The sequence below is a fragment of the Falco biarmicus genome, chromosome 13 (assembly GCF_023638135.1).
Source record: "Falco biarmicus isolate bFalBia1 chromosome 13, bFalBia1.pri, whole genome shotgun sequence".
NCBI lineage: Eukaryota > Metazoa > Chordata > Aves > Falconiformes > Falconidae > Falco > Falco biarmicus.
In genome coordinates, this window is record NC_079300.1 from 6,295,120 (window position 1) to 6,316,725 (window position 21,606).

Here is a 21,606-nt window from a genome sequence, read left to right on the forward strand (position 1 = left end):
AGGGCTGAGGGCTCTCTGTGTTTCAGAGAAATGAAGCAGCACAAGATGTACCAGTTGCTCTGGTAACAAAGCTTTTCCTCTCCCCCCCCCCCCCCCCCCTTCCTTTTTTCCTTTTTTTTTAAAAAAAAAAAAAAAACAAAAAAAAAAAACAAAAAAAAGTAAGTAAAACATCATTTTAAGCATTTTCCAGTCAAGATTTCCTTGCCTGCATGGCAAAAACAAGTCCCCGTTTCGGAAACGTACACACCCCATTTGAGTCAGCAAGGAAAGGACCTTCTCTTCTAGAGAAACGTCGCAGGGAAGCTGATAAATTGAGGTCACCCGTTTTCCTTCTGATAATGCAAGCACGCGTTATTGCATACTGGGATGGCAGGCCAGCCCCTTCCCGCGACCCAGCAAGAGCTGATAAAAGCCCAGCACCACCCGGGAGCCGGTGCCTACGGGAGCAGGAGAGACCCCCGCCCCAGCGAGCATCCTCACACAGCAGCACTGCTGGCCTCTCTGCCAGCACAGGGAGCCATCCCAGCGGAAACAACGGCTTAATATTTAATACTGTGCTTGTAATACGGAAGGATTATAAAGCAGCTTTTAAGTCTCATAAATCCATTGACACTTCCACGGCCCTTATGCGACCTTGAAGATGCCAAGCAGCTGGTGCCTGCCCACGCGGGCCCGTATCTGGACATGGATGGGAGCAGTCCCAGCCACCACCAAAGCACCCCAGCAGAAAGAGCAGCCCTGGACAAGGCTCAGCTCAGCGCTGGTTCCCTGCTCTGCTGCCCCAGTGGGCCAGAGGCAAAGTGCCTCCCTGTCTCAGCCCTATGGAACTGCCTCTTAGCGCAGCACCAAATCACAGGGAAAGCCATGCAACTCCTCAGATCAGAAAGGACCAGCCCCTCATGGGTTTGCCTCGGCTTCAGCAATTGTCAGACCATGATGAGGGATGGCTATATGCATACATATACATGCGGTTACACTCAGCCTGCCCTGTCATGCAGCAAAAGCAAGCTCTGAAGAGGCTGAAGACAAGAAGGACCCAAAGCTGAGGATACAATGCTTGAAGAACTTATCTGGCTCAAGTCACATCCAACCTCATGACACCACCGTTCACTTTATGAACATCAAGAAGTTGCAAAAAGGGAAACGCTTACAACGTGCCTTCAAATGCAATAGCTGGCTGTCTAGGGTTAGAGCTGTTGGTTTAGATTGCAAGATATGGAGCTCTGGAATTGCTTCGGCAGCCCACGAAAATGAGCATCAGGTGCCCTTGGCACGCTCAGGACCACCACACAGCAGCCACCGCTGCAGGACACGTGTTTGGACCAGGGGTGGCCAGCAGCATGACCCGCTCCACAGGCAGCACACGCGGTTTGCATGCATTCAGCCTGGTCTCTTGAGCAAGGCACAGCAGTCAATCTTCAGCTATAAAAGCTGTGTATGTAAACTAAGATTAATTCTTTACAGCAACAATCCCCAGGAAATATTAATTGCGTGCAGCATGGTAACTTCTTCCACACGGCTAAAAGCAACAGTGATTAATTATCAAACTATTGACCATCAGCCTTTCACAAAGAGGCACAATAAAACAACTGATTATTAAAAACAATTAATGTCATTCTTGACTCAGGCTAATTATCTGAACTGCTAATAACGACCCAGGCAACTGCAGAGCCTCTGTTCTCACCAGGGCTGAGGCAAGGGCCCAGCGCTTCAGCAGCAGCGGCCGGGCTGAGCCAGACCTCAGGCAGGCTAAACACAGCACAGACCTCAGATTAGCTATTTTCTCACACCTCCCCTCAAAAAAAAAAAAAAAAAAAAAGTAAAAAAAGTAAAAGACAGACAGAAAAAGCTCTTCTAAAAGCTTTTCTTTATTCATCTGCTAGCCCACCAGCCTGCGGCACTGGGATGCTCAAGGGTGTCACAAGGATGCTGCTGTGCAGGGGAGCGCACGGGAGAGCAGGACATGAGTTATCCCTCCTCATTCAGCACCTGCAAGCTCCGGGACACCATTACTGAGAACAAGCTTGTGCCCAGGACCATCTCAGGGGTTTGACTCAAGGACCAAAGCATCCCAGCAGTTCTCCAGATGCTCCCAGCCCTCCAGAACAGGTGATCTTGAATTTCAAATGTTTTATTCACTCTGTCATACCCACACACCTCAAAATCTTGACCTACTGGGTCAAACCAGGGGGTTTGCCTCCAGGGTGGATCAGTCCTGGCTTCTGGCAAATGCTAGCTGGGTAATAAATACATAAACCCTGACAAAAGACCTTGAGATGCCTTTCTTCCTTTTTTCCCCCCTCCATGTATTTTACCCCAGACAGACACTACAGTGCAACAAAGAGCAATTGCAAAAACCATGTCCTCTTCAAACAGCTGCCTAACCTGGGCTGGCAGGGAACAGGGACAGCCCGCGGCCAGGCGCCCTGCCAGGAGGTGGCTGGTGGCACCCCGAGGGGGCTCCCAGGGGGGACCCCTGCTCTGTCCCATCCTGTGATGATGATGGAGGAGCTCCCTGGGGAGCCACAGCTGTGAGACTTGTGGCTCGTGGATCCCACACGCTCTAAATTAGAGCGCAGAATACTGCTGCCTAATGGCTTAGTGATTATATGGCATTTACCAGCTAATTAAACAATCAATAGTTATTGTGCAGTTATGGAGTTAGCCCACAGTACTGTATCCTGTACCTTGCAAAATAAAGCCTTGCTAAAGCTGTAAATGGAGAGCCACATCCCCGGGGCACCAAGCAAAGCAGCACTTGGCATTAATGACCACTGTCCTCCTGGAATGGTTGGGAAGAAGCACACAAGGATGTAATCTCATTGTCATTTATTACCCTGTTCAAAGCTGCAAAGCTATAAAAGATGAGAGAGGCAAAGTTACCATCTGACCTATTTACTGATTATTTTTTTTCTGCTATTGCTAAGGCTTGCATCAAAATCCTGCTTCGGTAACACTGTGCATGGGCCAGCGTGCGAACACCCATGGCTAAGCAGGTCTAAAACTACTGCAGGATTGCTTTGGTTTTTAACGTTTTCAGTGCACAATAAGCAGTCCACTGCATGTCTTCCCCCAGCTCTGTACAGATCTGTTGGAAAGGTACTGCTGAGTAACTTACAACCTAGTATCCTTTTACTTTCAGCCTGCATATTTATTGGTGTTGGATGCGCCAGCAGTTGTGGCCCTGATGCTGAGATTTATCAAGGCAATCTAAGCACACACAGTATTCTAAGAACTTTTTGCTTGTTCTCTTATGCAAAGTAGAGATAAGCAGTAATAATAATTTTCTGGAACACAAAAGCAGCATTTCCTCACACTTTAGATAATGCTCTAAAGGGTCTTAGTGATTTTTGTGTTTACACTTTTGCATTCAGCCACTAGCTACCTGCTAAAAATGTGAGGTAATGGCTGTATTCCCCCAGTGCAACTCATCATACTCCTGTTAGCCATTTCTTTAAAAGCCTTAAATGGAAAAAAAAAAAAAAAAAAGACAATTCAAGGACAAAAAAACCCAACACTACTGCAACAATGTCTGGCCCAGGAGCTAGCAGGCTCTCAGCCTTTTATCAAAAACAGTTTACAATCCGTAACATTAGATGCAAGATTATTAAAAAATAAAGAAAAGCTTCTGATTCAATTAGAGAGATAAACCATCACCGCTGCGGTCCCTCATTGAAATAAAAATCAAGCTATTCGCAAGACATTGTTAAGCGGCAAACAAGGAACATTATTCTCTCTACAGTTACCTAAAGCAAAGAGCTTGTGGTTGGGGTTAGAGGACAGCAAGCAGAGCGGGTCACTGCTGAGGGCTCCTGCCGTGTTCAGGTGTCACTGGGGTATGGCCAGAGCTGGGAAGCACCAAACTGATGTCTTAACCTGCAGTCCTGAGCAAAGAAAGGCCCCGACTTGAAAATACAGAGATCAATCCAAGCAAGTTACTTTTGCCTCTGGAGCACAAGGCTTTGATTTACACAAGCACTGTGTACCACCTGAAAGGGATCTTCAAACCATGACCCAGAAAGCAGGATCAAAGCAACCTGTACAGCAAGCTTCACCCCAGTGCCCATGCTTCAGCAGAGGGGAGACTTGGCCAATACTTTTCTCCTACAAGCAAGGAGAAGGCATGTGCTGTGGCAAGGGCTCCCCAGCCTCTCCAGCAGAGCAGATCCTAGGGTGGGCTCCATGAACCTCTGATGGCTCCCGTTACCGTGGTACCACCAGACATTTCTCAGGCTCCCAACCTTGTCACAGGCTGCAATATTGTTCAGTCATCAGAACAGCGTAACTGTGCACTTTATCCCATGGGATCAATGGGAGGTTTGCACCTTGCACGTGTCCCTCCACGTCCTGGGCAGGCTAGTGAGTTACCACCAGGACACCTGTAGTCTCCAACACAAATATGGCCATGCAGCAGTGCTAGAGCTGGCTGCCAGCTCAGGTTTTCCAGGGGAAACATCAGGGCTGCAGTCCTGTAGCACACTAACATAAGATACTCTCCCCTGCCTGCAAGAAGTATCTCACTTCTGCCTCTCCCCAATGGGAAAGCTGCCCTTCTTGCTTCAGAGAGGGACCAGCCATGCGAAGAAGAGGTGATGCTCACCAGGTGACTGCTCCTGGCTGAGAGCAAAGGGGCTGGACCTGCAAAGCTCAGGCTAAGAAGACAGCACCAGCACAGGCACCACAATGAATTATTCCCTCCACATCTGAAAATACAACCAGAGGCACACACAGCCTTTAAGAGGACAGCAATGGTGTACCTCGGGGACCACCAGAACAGAGGGGTGCCCTCAACCCCACCTGAGATGGGTTTGAAGTGGTGGCGGAACAACCATCTAGTTACACAGGACGCTGCTCCCGGGCATGGACCACTTCTAAGGGCTGTTTTAGAATGGAGCCAGAAGGTCTACATGTCTTGAAAGTTGATCCATGTGTTTTGCTGCAAGAAATAAATACAGCAGTGGTATCTGGAGGAAAAAAATCACAGGGATCTTATTTCCGTGCTGAGTTTAGGGTGGGACACCATAAACAGTTATGTATGCTTTATATCAAAGTCCCCTTTTGTTTACAGGGTGAGCGCTAGTCCAAGACTTTAGTTTAAGGAAGCTCGGAAGCCAGTCTTAGCCTGAACTCATACCTCAATACTTACTAATTCAGTTTGGAGAGCAGCGTTCCCCCCTCCACCCCCATCGCCATCCCACCTGGCACCGGTACCAAGTAAATCACCAAGGACAATCCGATTACTCCAGCAACTCAAAAATAGTTAAGAGGAGGATTTTTTTCTTGTACAGCAGGATAAAAAGGCAACCCAGATATGTTCACCTCCTGGAAAGCTGACACTTGGATGTTTCTGGGTGGTTTTTCCCCCACTTTGAGGTAACACAGACACACCAAAAGAATCAAACACAGCAAGAGGAAACCAAATCAGCAGAGCCCTGCAACCGGCAGTGCCAGCACCAGCTCGCTTATTTCCCTTTTCTGCTCTCCACAAAAACATGACGCTTTCAAAAGGCCATTAAAAGGCGCATAGTTTCCACTGATTGTTAGAAATATGCACCAGTTAAAATTAGGTCACCCTCTACCATTATTTTAGCAGCTGAGAAGAAAAACAGTTCAGAAGGGAGCTCCCATGGTGGGGAGTGTGCAGTGGAAAAACCCTTCAGAGGGGAAGGGTCCCGGGAATATAACCTTGATAAGAACAGTTTTGGCGTGGGATGTTTCCCCTTCCCCCCCCCCCCCCTTTTGTTTGGTTTTTTTTAAAATTCATTCCAGTTCAAAAATTCACACATTCAAAACTCCAGGAGTTCCAGTTCATCTTCAGTTCACTTCAGTCCCTCTGTCTTCATACTGACGGGATTAGCCTACAGCAGCAGGATGGGGGAACCAGAATCCAGAACAAATATTTACTGACAGGTAGCTTTTTAAGCACCCTTCTCTTCTTCTCTTCAGCAGGGGCAGCTTGCTGTCTCTTACCACATGACAGGCAAGAACTGTGCCTCCAAAGTGACAGAGTAAGAGCACATGAATACATTCTTTTTTATAGTCAAAAGATAACATGAGCATGATGGGCAAACATGATCTCTGTGTGCACACATACATGAGCACACGTATAGACAGAACTTGTGCCTGTGTATACAGATGTTTTTGGGAGAACCGGGCCCAGGGGAGCTGCTGTCTCCCAGGAGACCGAAATATTTGGCAAACTCCTTGTGCTATCATGACAAGAAATATCTCCCCACCATATACGAAGTGCAGATAAGCCTAGACTTCAAAACAATTCAATCCCTCCCCAACCCCACAAGAATCCTCCACAAAAAGACCCCACCAAGATGACAAATTCTGGAAATCCCCCAAGCTAAGATGTGTTTGGAACAGGTGATGTATATTTAGCAGAGGGGGGAAGTTTTAAATATGCCTGTAAAGTAGTGCACGGGTTTAAAATGATGTTTTCCACAGTCCCCTCACTATTCATCTGGAGAGCTGCTTTTAGATGTTTATAGAAATTTAATGCAAGCCTATTGACTGTTGCGTTTTTAATCCTGCAGCAGGTTTGTGCCGGTGGAAGGGCGGCAGCCAGCCCGTGCATGAGCAGAGCACTAGACTGTAGCAAACTCATTTGGCAGCCTATCGCAGCCGTAAACTCGGCTCTCAGAAGAGATCGAGATTTATCTATTAAAGCGCAGACTTTTCACTCCCTCTTCATCATATAATCAATAAAAAGTAACTGGGGGGAGAGAAAAAGGCGATTTATTTTTTAGTGACAGTTTCAGAACTAATATGAATTGCTTATTATAAGAGCTGTGTGCACCACACAGTACTTGCACGCAAGACCAAAAAGCCAGAGTTCAGCAAGGCTTCTTGTCAGGGCTGAAACAAGCCAAACCTAGCCAAGACGATGTGCTGGGATGCTCCATGTTCAACACACTGCCAAGGCAAACTTCAGGTGGAGCCCTTACCTTATAGACTTGCCCATAGGTACCATTGCCAACAAGCTCCACCAGTTCAAAGATTCCTGCGGGATCCTAGGAGAAAAGGAAGAAAATACATATTTACGCATTTCCGCAAAAACATACATTTAACAAAGACAGATCAACATTTCACTGACAAACATTCCGAGTGTTTTAATTTTTTTCAGGCAGCCCAGGGATCAGCATTGCAGTGACGATGAGCAGACGCGCGGCACCGCCCCAGCAGCAGCCCAGCCAAGCCATGCCGGCACGGGCAGCTGCAGCACTGCCGGCAGCACAGCTCTGCCCACCCCCAGCATCTGGGCTGGGAGATACCAGGCTGGTGCCTCTGAGCGAGCACTGATCCATTTCACAGTCATCTGCTTGAAATTGGAATGCTCAGTGTACGTTTTAAATGCAACAGCAATTATTTGCTATGAAAACAGGGCGGGGGGGTTATGCATCAGTTTTGGAATAAAACAAGCTAACTGGCAGGATGCAATTTTGGGGCTCAAACCAGGGTTTTCCTGCTCTATTCCTAAGGTCAGCAGCATTAGCATTACTTGGCTTAAATGTCACTTTTGGTTTGGTGCATCCTGGCCCTTGACATTCTGGTTTGTCAACTGAGACAAGCAGATGTAGGGCAGTGCCACACAAGGACACAATGATTTGGAAGGTGGCACGGAAGCACCAAAACCTGTCCCCAGACCCCCAGTCTGCACCCAGCTAGGGGAAGGGCAGTCACACACACACGGAAACTGGAGAGCATCGCCGGCACAGACAAAAGATGATGCAAGCAGAGAGGTACGAGGGAGAGCGGAGAAAGAATAAACCAGCGCTGCTATTTTCTCCTCTCGGTGGGTCTTCCCCTTCCAGGAGCTTTATTTATATGTACTCTTCCGCTCCTCCTCCTTCTCCTATACTCATTGCTCCAGTTTTGGATGGCGCAAGCCCCCTGGAAGCCGGTGGATGCAGCCATCCCAGCATCTCGGGGGTCTATGCACCCCTGCAGTCACCCAGCCCACCCAACGTCCCCTGCTGGATTTTGAGTCATTTGAACTATCAAACAATCTGGCATTCCAGTGAGCAAAGGACTGCCAGTTGTGATCCGAGAGGATGCAGACGGGTCAATTAACGGCTCTAACATGCAAAGGAGGATCAGCCGGCAGCACTCCTTGGGAGACAGGAGAGGGACAACCACCACCACATTACAGACACAGAGATTTCATTCATTACAAAGCCCACATCAGCTCAAGATGACCTCTGCATCCAAAAGTCAAACACTGGGTCTTTGTGAGCAGCTGAGAAGCAAGGTTCAGCATATTAGCAATGCCGTAAGTAAATTAATCCAAGTCTCGACGTGACCGAAGCAGCTTTCCACCCAGCCAAGAACATGCGCTGCCACGTACCTGCCGGGGTTCGGCACACCTCCATGGCAGAGTCACAGCGAACCCTCTGATTACCCCTCACATTTAGAAATGCCACATCCCACTTCTGCCTGTTTCTCCCATCACACCCACAGCTTCCTCAGGCTGCAGCATGGGAAGCCCCGGGGAGCTCCGAGGGCGAGACCCCCAGCTCAGCCTTCGGTGGGACCATCTGCAGCCAAGGGCAGGGAAGCTGTGCTGGGGAAGGCTCCCAGACCACCGAGGACACATCTATCCTGATGCAAACATACCCCAGCTAACCTTCAGCTGGACACTCGGGCACCACGCATGAAGCTGTGGCACAACAGGTTTCTAGCATGCAGCATCTCGGCCGGGTTCGGACAGCCTGTGGCTTCACTGCCTTGGTACTAGGCAGGGAAATGCCACGAACAGATGGGAAAGGGAACGGGGGGTACACCGGGTTTCCACACTGGGTGAGAAAGGATGGGGGGAAACGTGGCAGCAGCTGCTGTTTATTTTTTTGAGTTTCTTTCCTAAGGGTTGTTCTCTGCAGTGCTGAAACTCTGAAAGAGGCTTTTCCAGTGCTACAAGTATATCTATTTTTGAATATTCACCAGAAGCAAGCTGTGCCTAGGACAAACGACCAGAAGGTTTGAAGAAACATCCAGGGATGCAGTTGGCCATTGCTGATAAAAATAACACCCTTTTGCAATGTGTTTTCCAACATCTTTCCACAAATACGCCAATCAAAGAGTACCCCATCCTGCCATCCCAAGTCACCTCACTTGCACATGTCCAAATGTCAGACGTGGCATGGCTCCATCAGGTTTACCATCTACCACCTGGTTGCAGACCCGCCAGCCCCATGCCTGCCACCACCCCACTGTGGCCCAGAGCACCTCATGCACTGGGAGGTCTTTTCCCCACCGCTCCCACCACCCACAGCTCCTGCTCCACAGCAATTTCTCTGCTGCATCTTCCCCCCTCCGTCCCATTTCCTCTCCACATTTTTCCAGAAGCATCGCCAAGGTAACTGGGCATTTTGCAGCGCGAGGCTGAGTGACACTTCTCCCCTGACTGCTGGCACAAGCAGCCCCATCTCAGCACAGCCATGGCAACGCGCCGGGAACGCCGGCAACGCACTGTCAGCCAGCAAAGGGGCTGACCTCTCCTCCTGCCCTCCTCAGCCTCGCTTCTTCAGAGGCAGCAGGCAAAGGGACAGCCCTTCTGCCCAGCTACCACTGCTAGTGCCCAGCAGTAATGTGTTGTTAATGGCCCTTCCAGACAATACACAGCAGAGGATGGGGTGGGCAGGGGAGGGGGGAATATTCTGCTTTCCACTGGCCTCTCCTGGACTGGCTCCTGCATAGGCAAGAGCTTTGCACCTTAATAGCTGCTGGGGAATAATCTGTCCCTGGGATCAGGGGCACACTCTGCACCTTCCACCCTGCAAAGTCCCTGCTGAGATGCTTCAGGAGGGTACGAGTGTCGTGACAGCAGCTCAAGCAGGAATGGGCAGTGAGGGAGGAAAATACAGTGGCACACTGCACGGGGGCTTTTGTGTTAGCCAGGGGAAAAGAAATCCACCCTGCAGAGCCCCGACCAGCACCAATCCGGGCCAGGCAGGGAGTAATCTCAGACCAAATATAGCCCGTGCTGCAGATCACGGCAGCGTGCTGGGTTGCACTTGGCTGGGGGTGGCCTCAAAGCTCATTACAGACAGCTGCTTCCAGCCTGGCACCTATCACCTTCTGCTGATGCCCTCTCCCCCATCCAAGAGGGATATGCGGTCAGTGAGGCTGCAACCCTCCTGCTACAGCAGCCACCTCCTCCCACACCACGGACTGCCTTCATAAGCACTACTGTATTATTATTTTTTAAAACCAAAAACATCTGGACTAAATAACAAGCCCACAAATACAAAGGAAATAATTGAGGCAATCTGTTAGTTTAGGAGAAGATGCACCGTTAAAAACGGGGGGTGGGGAGGCGTGGGGAACAGCATTTAAGACAGACCCACAAATAAATTTTAGCTCTACATCACCTTCGTGCAGAAAAGTATTTGTATGGTTGCAGTAGCACCAGGACTCTGCGGAGAGCCCTTACACCCCCAAGGTGGGGTCCCTCCCTCCTCCCTGCCAGCCTGCCCGAACGACGGAGGGGAGCAGAAACGCAGGAGAGGCAAAACCCAGCGCCAGCTGGGGATGTGTTCAGGAGACCCCTACACCCACATGCTGCAGCGAGGCAGGGCTGATTTCAGACCACATTAGCTCTAACCACCAGAAATGACAACCTCGTCCTGGGTCCGTGGGGGCCAGCAGCACCCACTGCCCCATGCCAGCCAGCTCCAGAAGGGTGGGCAGGGCAGGGGCAGGCTGGGGTTGCAGAGCTGCAGGGATGCCAATGGACATTTGCTCATCACCTACTACCAGCTATTCCCATTTTTAGACTTGCAGTGATGCACAGCTTGACCATTTCCTGCTAAGGAAAGAAAAAAGCTTATTTTTAGTTTGGAAAGAGTAAGCCTTCTGGGGTGGTATGGGCTCAGCACCCTGTTCCCAGAAGAGCCCAGCTGGAGCTTTCTCTGTAGGAAGGTGCAACCGGCCCTGGCACGGCCACTCGCCCGCCACCGCACACAAAGCCTCCTTGAGGAGGATGAGTTACTCAGTACTTGTGCCAGAAGACAACTCGAGTGAACTCAGGCATGTGGCTCTTCATAAAGCAACAGAAAAACACTCAACAAGTGGATCTTTCAGTTGCTCATGGGATGGGAAATGTTTTACACAGTGGCACCCATGCAAGGGCTGCGCAGACCCAGTGGTCCTCCGTCCAGGGGCAGGCTGGCACTTGAGCTCTCCCGTGCCGGGATCTGATCTGGCTCCCACAGCTGCAGCCAGGACAGGCTCAAATTCAAGTGGGAAATTATTATGCTCCTCACTCACCTCCCAGGAAAATCAATGGTACTAAAGTCTCAGTGGCTAAAACCCGTCTGAGACATAGAACAAGGCAAGAGCATCATCTTTCTCGGCAATACCGGGGGGGGGAGGGGGGGGGAAGAAAAAAAGAGTCCACTTTATTTCAATAAACACTGTATTTCAAACTGCTGCATTATCAGAAAAGGGACTTCTGTATGTGGATGATAAAGCAGGATGTATCCAAATTTCAGCAACAAAACAGGCATCCCTTTTGAAGGACTTATCGGCATCGAGCACGCAGCAGCAGGGCTCACAGCAGGAGCACGCTCCTGGTTAAAACCCACTCAGCTCTGCCCAACCCAGACCCCGCAGGACTAAAGCTGAAAGATGTCCTCACCTAAACCATGACGTTTCAATAAGTCCAAGGCACAAAAGAGCCAACACTTTGCTTGAGGAGACTATTTAGAGAGTAAATGTACTCTCTTTGCTGCAAGGGTGGGAGGCGCTGGCCCAGGCTGCCCAGAGCAGCTGTGGGTGCCCCGTCCCTGGCAGGGCTCAAGGCCAGGCTGGACGGGGCTGGGGGCAACCTGGGCTGGGGGGAGGTGGCCCTGCCCGGGGCAGGGGGTTGGAACTCAGTGATCTTTAAGGTCCCTTCCAACCCAAACCAGTCTGTGATTCTATGAATATCCATATCCAGAGCCAAGTCAGCTAAGGGTTGGGGGCTGCAGGTATGTATCGGTGCTGGCTATGGTGATCACTGAGTTCGCGGATCACCAGTTACCTGTCCTTAAACACAACCATGCAGATGTCCAAACACAAGAAGCATTTATACACAGTCTGTACACCAAACTTGCTTGTTTTCCTTGAAGGAGCCTCATTTTCCCCCCTTCTAGCCCATGCAAAAGGTATGTAACAAAGCATTACATGGGGAGACAGTGGAGAGATGTGCGGGGGGGAACTGAGGGGCACACCAATTAAACTACGATTGCTGTGAACGCACGGGAGGGGAAATGAGAGATCAGAGCCTCTCTAATCATCGTGCACTTAGTCCCCCAGTTCTCAGCAACTAATGACAACTTCCAGCCAAAAATCACGGAGATAACCAGTCATTAAGCAAATGTTATAACCCTAGAGAAAGGAAAATGCACTGCATAACTGGAGGCAGCACACAGTCATGGGTCAGTAACAGAGGAGCATCCCCAGGCACTGGTTAGCTAAAGGCACTAAGAGAGCAGGTTTTTTAATCTCCATTAAGAATAAAGCCTGTGCAACTAATGTTCCCAAACATCAGGATTTTATGAGCCTCTGCCTTACAGCTCCATAATAAAAACAGCCTCAACAGGAGATCCCATTAAACTGATCAGGCATCCTCAAGAACCAAGGCAGGCTTACAAAGCCATTTACTCATGACCCTCAGTACTAGACCCAGCGAGCTCTGTCTGCATGCAGATGCCTCTGCTTAGACAAGCCCTGGCAGTCACAAGGAAAGATTCCAGCACTGGGAAGCACCAAAGGGTCATTCTTCCCCAAACAGTTGGATCTTGTAAATTAACGGCAATGCCACGGCACGCAGACAGCCAGGAGAACTGTAATCCCACCCAGCATCACACAGCTTGGCATGATGGCAAGGGGCAGCACTCCCAACACAAGAGGTTGTCTTGTGATGTAGCGTATGTACACAACTGCCTGGAGAAAGTAGAGTCTTCTAACTCCATCAGCCTCCAACCAGAAGAAGATCATTCATTCAAAGCATGAGAAAGGCTTCACAAAGAATGCTGGAGAGACAGAAAAGCCCTTCAGCAGTACAGTTCGATACTTAAAATTGTCATCAGGGTCATATATTTCTGGTCATGCAAAACATCTCTATGAGGAACGAGTATAAGAATCAAGCCTTTAGTTCACATACTATATACTTGCCCAGATTTTGTTTCCCAAGGCCAAACACCCGAGCTGGGCCACACTCTGTGAAGCCATCCTTCATGTTAGCAAAGTCAGAAGTTCTGTAGACAGCCGGGCATATCTCCCAAGCTTCAGGACCCAAGTAATCTCAAGCCTTACAAAGTCAACTGCTATTCCTTCTGAAGACACATCAGCTCACTCATTTTGCCATACTTTTTACATCGGCTTCTACAGAAAAAACTGAAGCGCTCATATGATTTAAAAAAAAAAAAAACCACCAAAACCCCCAAGGTCCACACCGCCTTGGGGAAGCTACCCCAAATGGCACATAGTTCAAAGAAAAATGGAGTGGTTTGAAGAGTACTTGAAGACACAGTTGCTTTTTAATAAATCAACTAGTTGTCTCCATCTCTAAGGCACTTCTAGTTAACAGCCCCATGAGTCATACGAAGATGGACCGCACAAGCCAGGAGAGGATTGCTAATGTAACTGCAGACAACAGCAAGCAAAGCAGGAAGGCAGAGGCCAAGACAATGAAATACTAACCAAATCACTGGGAACTTCCAGAAACAGAGGCTGGGGGCATTACCTTTTTGAGCTTCAAGCACTACCTTTCCTTCACACATACATAGCCCTAAGCCTGCCCATTAATTAAAGCAGTGCAAAAAACCTCAAGAGGCTGCACAGGTATTTTTGAGATATTCTGCTTCAGGTATAAGCCAAGCAACGAAGCAGAACCAGGCTGGACTACTGGGTGCTATTCAGCCCTCACAGGGATTGCTTAATCTCACGTCTTCTCCTAGCTTTGGTACTCTTCCCCTCCTTCGCCCACCCATCCAGAGACTCACAAGACAAGCTATCATCAATGCCATCTACCACTGCACCTCCTGCCTACTCAAGCAATACAAGCTGCTCTACTTGGAAGAGTAATAAGGAACTTGCTGAGGGTTTTGTTTTCATTTTGAAGAAGCAGTTTGTCCTCCCTCACCCCCAAACACCCAGCTCTGTATCTTAAACGAAGATGTTCAAGAAACAACACTCTTATACAACATAAGAAAAACTGTTGTCAAGGCTAAGTTATTAACAGAAGAAAAATTTCTCCACTTGACAGCTGAGAGAAGCCTGTTTACAAATCTATTTGAACCATTCGTCTTCAGCATATCACAAGGAGCTGTTCCTCCAGCCCCTACTGAGAGACACTTCTGTGCTCCTCTGCCCATCTCCTCTTCCTAAATCGCAAATCAGCTGCCCTGGGTCTCCAACACTCCTCTCCCTAGTCTCTTGTTGCAATGAGGCTCCCGTCACCAAACATGCATCTCTTTCCCACCCAAAATGTGAAGACCTGCCAACAGCTGGCAGCAGAAAAATTAAATAATAACTAACCACCACATTGAGCTTTTCAGTCAATGAAGCTAGATTACTTTTTCAACTATTACCTGTTCAATTTAAGACACAAGTGTGGATTTGTAGCTGCCACCCAGCAAACATATAGCCAGCACCACTACTGAGGGAAGGAAAGTAAAACATCCCCCACGCAGACAGGCAGCCCAGTCCCACTTGGTCCTGCTGAGGCCAAGCCACTGAAGCTACAATATATCGACTATTCCAGATGTCCTGCTCGCAGACGAGCACTTGCACACACAAAACTAGAGTTCTTCTGGTTTAGTTGCTCCTTCCTACCACGTCAATAGAAAAAGCAGCCATTCTGTACACTCTCCACAAATATGAAACATGGGAGCTCCAAGGCACTAAAGAGCATGTGCAGACCTGGAAGCAAAGATTTCCTCAACCAAGATGATGTATTTGTACCACTGCAGACAGAGGGTCCCACAGCCCAAGATGCAGCAGTGATACCAGGAGAGGACAACAATGACTACACTGACAAATATAAAGCTAACCTTCACTCAACAGGGTAGGCTGAAGCAGCCCAGCCTAAGGAAGCGCCATCCACAAGCTACACATGCTCATCGAAAAAAGAAGGGTCCAAGCCTCCTCTCCATTCCTTCAAAAGCCTGACCTAAGAACCACTAGCAACAAGGCGACTCCATCTCATCCTGATGTGACTTAACCACGAGGCAATGAGTTTTGACTTGAAGGTAATAAAGATCAACATCTGGCCTCCACGAGTCTCACCACAGTAAGAAGATGCAGGCTGAGATATTCAATGATCCTTAAGACAACCCTTCAAATGAAGCTGGATTCCCTCCAAATCAGACAACCCTCTCTCATTTTTAAACCTCTACAGCACATCCCATAGATTGCCAGGACAGATTCCACAAATTGTTTGCAGCTGTGTGATAAGCCCTCCTTCCAATTCACAGAAGGCTGTTCATCTAGAAGAGCTAGAAGTCAATCAGCCCAGAAGCACCAGCAAAAGCACTACTGCTAAGTGAACCCCGAGGTTTTCAGTGCTGTGTTAGATGAATGCAGCCTCAGTACAAATCAGCCACTTCAACACACGTCTAATTCAAGCACACAACTTCAACAGGAGAATCTATAAAAGACTTGGCTAAGCTCAGTGTCTCTAAAAAGCTACAGTGCCAATTATAAATCGTATCTATAGTCCCCAGAAGATCTAAAGTCACTACTAGTATTGTACCACACTTCTTTGGATGCAGACATCAATTAGAGCACAGCAGCTGGACACTCTCCTCACTGTAAGTCACTTATCTGCAGTTTCAGACCAATAAGATATTATTCCTAAATGTTTAGATCTCATCCCTCTGAGAAATAAAGAGCCTCACCTCAGCCAGCAAACGTTTGCATCAAGCTGAAATTACTACCTACTAGTAAATGCTGTCAAAGGTTTGTGGGGTCTCAGAGGAGTTGGTTTAATTACTTACCAAAGCAGCTGCTTCGGGAACTACAGGCTCTTAACATCCCACTCTTAGAGGCATGCTTTGAAAAGGAAGGTTGATGCCAAGCTCACACCAAAACCAGAGCCCTCTCTTGCACGCAGGCAAAAATTCAGACTCCAACTGCAGGTCACATCCGTGGTGTTGGCTGTGGATGCCTGTAGGTGTGACAGCCCCGAAGCCAGCTTGCCTCTTTCCAAGCCACTGCCACTTGGGAAGAAGTAAGCCACCCGAGATTGCCTCTGTCAAGAAAGGACAGCCTTGCTGCTTCCTTGTCGGGAGAGTTGCAGCCAGAGGAATGTCTTAAAATGGGAGAGCATCTCACTTCCAGATGCATATAGAAGAAAAAAGAAGGGGGGGGGGGGGGGGGGGGGGAAGAAAAAAAAAGGCAAAGCAATCTTTAAGTGATTTCCATTACTTTTTAACATTTTGTTGAAAACAAGACAGAGTCCCTATATGTGTGTCTGGAGAAACATCACCTCCCTACTGGATTCAGTTGAGTTTCTCTTACACCAGTCCAATTTTCACAGATTATCTGAAGGTGGAGTTATCAGCTGGTTTAGTGCTTTCTGAAGAGCTTACCCACAGCCCGCACTTGTCATCAGCTCCTCACCTGGCTCTGCAAGCGGTGGTTAGCAGGAGAGGATCAGGAAACTCTCTGGTAGCAGCATTTCCCAAAAAAGGATATTTTGTAGAGCATATCACACCAAATTATTGAGCATTCAACTAGCTGCCAACCTCTGCAAGATAAGACTGTAAAAAAACCCACAACTATATTCAATAAGCTCCCCAAACCATGCACTATAAACAGGTCTTTACATGAATTGTCTTGACAAAACAGCAAATGTATTTAAAAGAATACCAAATACATGTTAATTGGCATGTCTTGTATCTGGAAAGACCTTTCGAACCCAAGAGTTAACAAGTTGTAGGGCAGGGGGAGGGAAGGCTTCTCACCTTTTTCCTACATTTCACAGGCTGCCTCCTGAAATGCCAGACTCGGCAGGGAGGCTGGAGGTTTGGTCTCGACAGACGCTAACTTAAGCTGGGGGGAAACAAGGTCCCACAGCAAAAAGCAAGCTCCTGCCTGATGCATGCCAAAAAGATGGCCTGAAAGTCAGGGACAATCCACAGTTGCTAAAGTGATCTGCAAGAATTTTTTGTCAGGTCGTAAAGAATTTCCCATAGCAAGACTTCTATGTTTCTTGGTGGCTTCTTAACATTGTGAAACACTCCTGTAAATTCAGGGAGATGCTTTTTATTTCATATCCCAGTGCCCCAAATTACTAAACTCAGGGTGGGGGCGAGGCCTATTTAGTTAGTTCATTTGATATATGCATCAGAATAGCACTTAGCTAAGGCTGAGCAGAGGGACCTTCCTCACACAGGCAGCCCAGGAAGATCTGCTGGTTTTGCTTTGCCAGTCACCATGATGCCCTGTAAATCCAGCCACCACCTTTTGCTTTACGAGATCAGTTGAGCTCCCCGTCACGTTACAGCCCCTGACACCTCCCTGCTTTGGGAGCTCTTTGCTAGCTCTGCTCCCTGGAGCCAGCTGTGACATTATCTGGCCTCTGCGTAGCAAAATGCTCTTTGCTAGAGCTCCAGGGTTTTTATTAGCTCACACAAGCAGGCTGGAAACATTAACACAACATGCGCATAGCAGCAAAACAAGTCTTCTAAGACCACAGGCACCAGCCCGCTGAAGACCAGTATGAAATAGGAAAATAAAGCACATGGCAGAGCCCATACTACTTGATTTTCATCAGAGAAATCCCACCTGACAGCAGACCAAGCCCTCCTGCAGGCACACAGTGCCCCAGGAGCCCCGCACGCACCAGCTGCCCACAGTCCTTCCCCGTTCTCAGGCATGGGGTCAGCTCTTCAGGTCCACCTTCTCCAACCCCACAGAGACAAGGGCACATCCCCAAGCAGGTTCTGACCCTCAGTCGTAAGTGGTGAGATTAATCATGTGGGTGTAGGGATGGGAAACATTTGTAACTGTTTCTAAATCAATTGCTGTTATTGTTATTTGATTTGCTAAACTCTCTGGTGCTAGACTTTATTTTAGAAAACTATGAACATATCAGATTAATCAACTTAAAATAAATGAGCTTGATTTATTTATTTCTGCTGTATCTACTCCTCTTTAAGCTTGGCAAGTCACTGCATTCTTTCCATCCTGTGAAATAAAAAGAATGGGGGGTTTGCTTTATTAATTTAAAGGAACCTCTACAAAGCTTAGCAGTTCTGCAAGTTTAAATCACAGCAAAGGTATGTTGTGAAGGAGGACAAGTGCAAGGCTGGAGCTTGTTTCCATATGCTGCAGATGCCGGCTCTGCACTGGGAGCCTACCAGGAGAGTCTCACCACACAGCCCTAGCAAATCAGATCCATTCCCCAGCATTTTAGACCTCCAGACAGCTGAAAGATACCCTACCACACAGCAAAGCCTGATGAGCAAACACAACAAGGGCCATCCCAGTGCAAGACACCCACTCCCAGCCACACTTCTTGCAGAAAAGTCCTGCCAGCAAGGCACAAGTTTAATCTCCTCTACCCAGATTTTGCCATTTCTGAATTCTCTGGAAGTTGGGTCAGCATCCTTCCCCCCCTCCTAATCGCCTGCCCTCAGCTTTAGCAATGCAGCAGTGCCTCTGCCAGCAAACTAAAAAGAAAAGCCCTCGCCTACATTATGCTGAAGAAAATTAATCTTGTGTTCCACAGAATATTAAGTGGATTACATCTAGAGCCTCCAAGGAGAAAAATGTTGATTTCCATGTATCTTGTGCTATTATTCACTCCTATTAGTTTTTCTACCAGCCTAACGTTAGTCATAATAATTTCCCGTTACTTAGTACAGAGCAAAACTGGCTCAACAGACCAAGCAATGAGAGCAAGAGTGGAACCTCTCAGTTGCCCCAAAGAAGATCAAACCACTATAGCACTGTTGCTGCACAGGACAACGTTCAAGGTGAAGAACAAAGCCAGCTTCCCCCCCCCCCCCCCCCCCCCCCCCCCTTTTTTGACAGCTTCATGGCAGGATCACCCTTGCACATCAATGCCTCCTTGTAAAGGTAACAGAATAGCACAGATCCTTTAGAAGAAAATTGCTAACATCACTTGAAATGTGCCATTAAATGAGATACAGCAAACATGCTGAGATGGACATTTCTGGCCCCTGGGGAATCACAGGGGTGAGAAGGAACAACCCAGCCCGCACCAATAAATACTCGAGGTGCCTGATCTCACACCAGAAGGGAGCTTCGATTCCACCCCCCCCCCCCCCCGAATGGGAACAACACCTCCCAAGGGTGATCCTCAACATCCATGGGAGCACCAGCTCTGCACCTGCAGGCACTGCAGCCACCACCACCACCCCTCCATAACACCCTCACCAGCACCGGCACACGGGGGTAACCATTCAAACCATTGCAAAGTGCCACCAGCTGCCTTACTAGAGTTTTACACTTTCTTTGCAGAGGTGTTAATGACTCTAAAAAAGCACAACACTCAGATAAGCAGCTTTAATACCATTTAAATGCTTACCATTAGGAGAAACTGAGAGAGCTTACAAGGCCAGACTCTCAGAGGGCGGCATATCCATTGAAGCTGCTGCTCATGTGAGAGGAGTGTAAATTACTCAGCACGGAGTAAGCAAGATCAAAGCCGCTCCAAAAAGATGCAACCCACTGACAGTGATGCAAACTCAGCCCAAGCTTCTCTGAGTATTTCACAAGCAGGCTGATGAGTTTAAAAGGCAAAAAAACATTTTGATGATGCTGCACAAAGTAAGGAAGGAAAGGAAAAGAAACCTCAGGACATGTGCTTCTTTTTCTAGACATGATACACAACCAAGAAACTCAACCCTGGCCTGACGCATGGAGAGATTCATACTTCCCATTGACATCTCACTGGTCTCTGCAGGGAAGCGTAACACCTCAGCTGCAATTCCCAGCTCCAGCCCCTTTTTTATAGTTCCTAGAATATTTCTACACAACAAACGTCAGAGCTGATAAGAAAAGCCTTATCGGACGAAGTAACTTACAGCTTCCCACGTGGGCAAGACAAAGAGCTAATGGCTACAGGAGCAGATAAGGATGCTCATAACCAGAAATCAAATCCATGCAAGAGTTTCAGCAATACATTGTCTCAGAAAGTAAAACAAATAGCGTAACAAACTCTGCCAGGCCACCCTAAATCCTCAGAGCTGTCTGCAGCACCCACACGACAGCATCACCTCATCCCACCTAGCAGACCCAGCTGGCCCATCACCACCTCTGCTGGGCAGAAGGGAGGGCAGCTGCAGCAGTTTTATTGAAAGCCAGCTGCGGTGCGTGCTCAGCTGAGCTCCGGTCCACTTTACAGCCCCAGGCTACAGCGAGGAAGACAAATTACTATAAGACAAACATGCCCTTGTAATCCTTTCCTCCTCTGAAGACCTGATGTATTGGAAAGGAATATTATGCTGGGAAACCAGTTCAGCTATCAGTGTTTCCCCAGACTGCAAGTGCTCTAAAGCCAGAACGGACTTTTCCATCAGGGTGACACTGAATACTGTGCTACTACAATTCACACGGTAAGAAAATTTACAGTTCTGCAACTGCATCCATCAGGAACCCCAACATTCAGATGAAGTTAACCCTGTTGCCTTTAGCGTCTATACCAGACCCCAAACCAACTCCAGTGCCAAGTCTCACCGTTGCCGGAGCTCCAGACTGTTCAGTAATATTGAAATTCGTGGCAGACTGCTGGCGGTATGTTCACACCTTGGGTTCCCCCTATCGCTGCCACCGAAACACAGATGCAGGATGTGATCCTCACCACCAAGTCCTTCCAAGGACTCTAACCTGTTGAGTATTACCTCCCCATTTACCTCCTGAAAATTGACACCTGCAAGTTATTTCCCTTCCCTCATGTCCCAAACCTCATTCTCTGTTGGCAAGTATACAAGAAAAGCATTTATTCAAAGGAATTTGCTCATCAAGTCTTGCAGACACCAAACCCAAAGATTATCTAATCTTAGAAAAGCATAGTTTAATGGCAACAGCACAGGATAAAGGCCAGAGGGTTTGACTTCTACTCTCAACTCCTGCCAGGGCTGCATTGCCTGTAAGTGAATCTTAGAGAAGATGCTTGACCCCTCCTCACCTTTATTTCCCCTGCTCTAGCATTCCTTTCCTCACAGGGGATCTTATCTATAAACTCCTCATTAGCATCTGAAAAGAGTTATGCATCTCCAGATGTGTACCTAAAGCAAAGCATGAAAGAGTGGAGAAGCAGCGCTGGTCATGGAGCCTGGAGACATCCTCTTCAGTGTATTCAGGCAAACTGAACCACATCTGTGCTTAGAGAAACATTTTAATTCTTTTCCTCTACAGGGAAGAAAAAACTCAACAGTTTCTTTCTTCTTGAGAAAGCTCAGAGGAAAGATTAAATTCTGGGTCTCTGTAAGTCAAGGAAATAATGCAAGATTCTTCCAACAAAGCATCAAGAGAACCCACCACGTTGAGCTCGTCACCTGTGAATTACCCACAGGCAACACCACCACAGAAGAGGATACCCTTCCCCCTCCCACCCCGGCTCTACATGCCGCTGAGTGGCAG

The 21,606-nt window shown here is 48.2% G+C and overlaps 1 protein-coding gene across 6 annotated transcripts in view; it reads right to left on the reverse strand.

The window, feature by feature from the left end:
- The window catches only part of TNIK (TRAF2 and NCK interacting kinase), a 163,142-nt gene that overhangs the window by 127,734 nt on the left and 13,802 nt on the right, over positions 1-21,606 (reverse strand). For all 6 annotated transcript variants that reach the window (XM_056358796.1, XM_056358792.1, XM_056358795.1 and 3 more), the window contains exon 2: positions 6,954-7,019. In XM_056358796.1, coding sequence (XP_056214771.1) covers positions 6,954-7,019 — 66 coding nt within the window. The remainder of the gene's footprint in view (positions 1-6,953; positions 7,020-21,606) is intronic.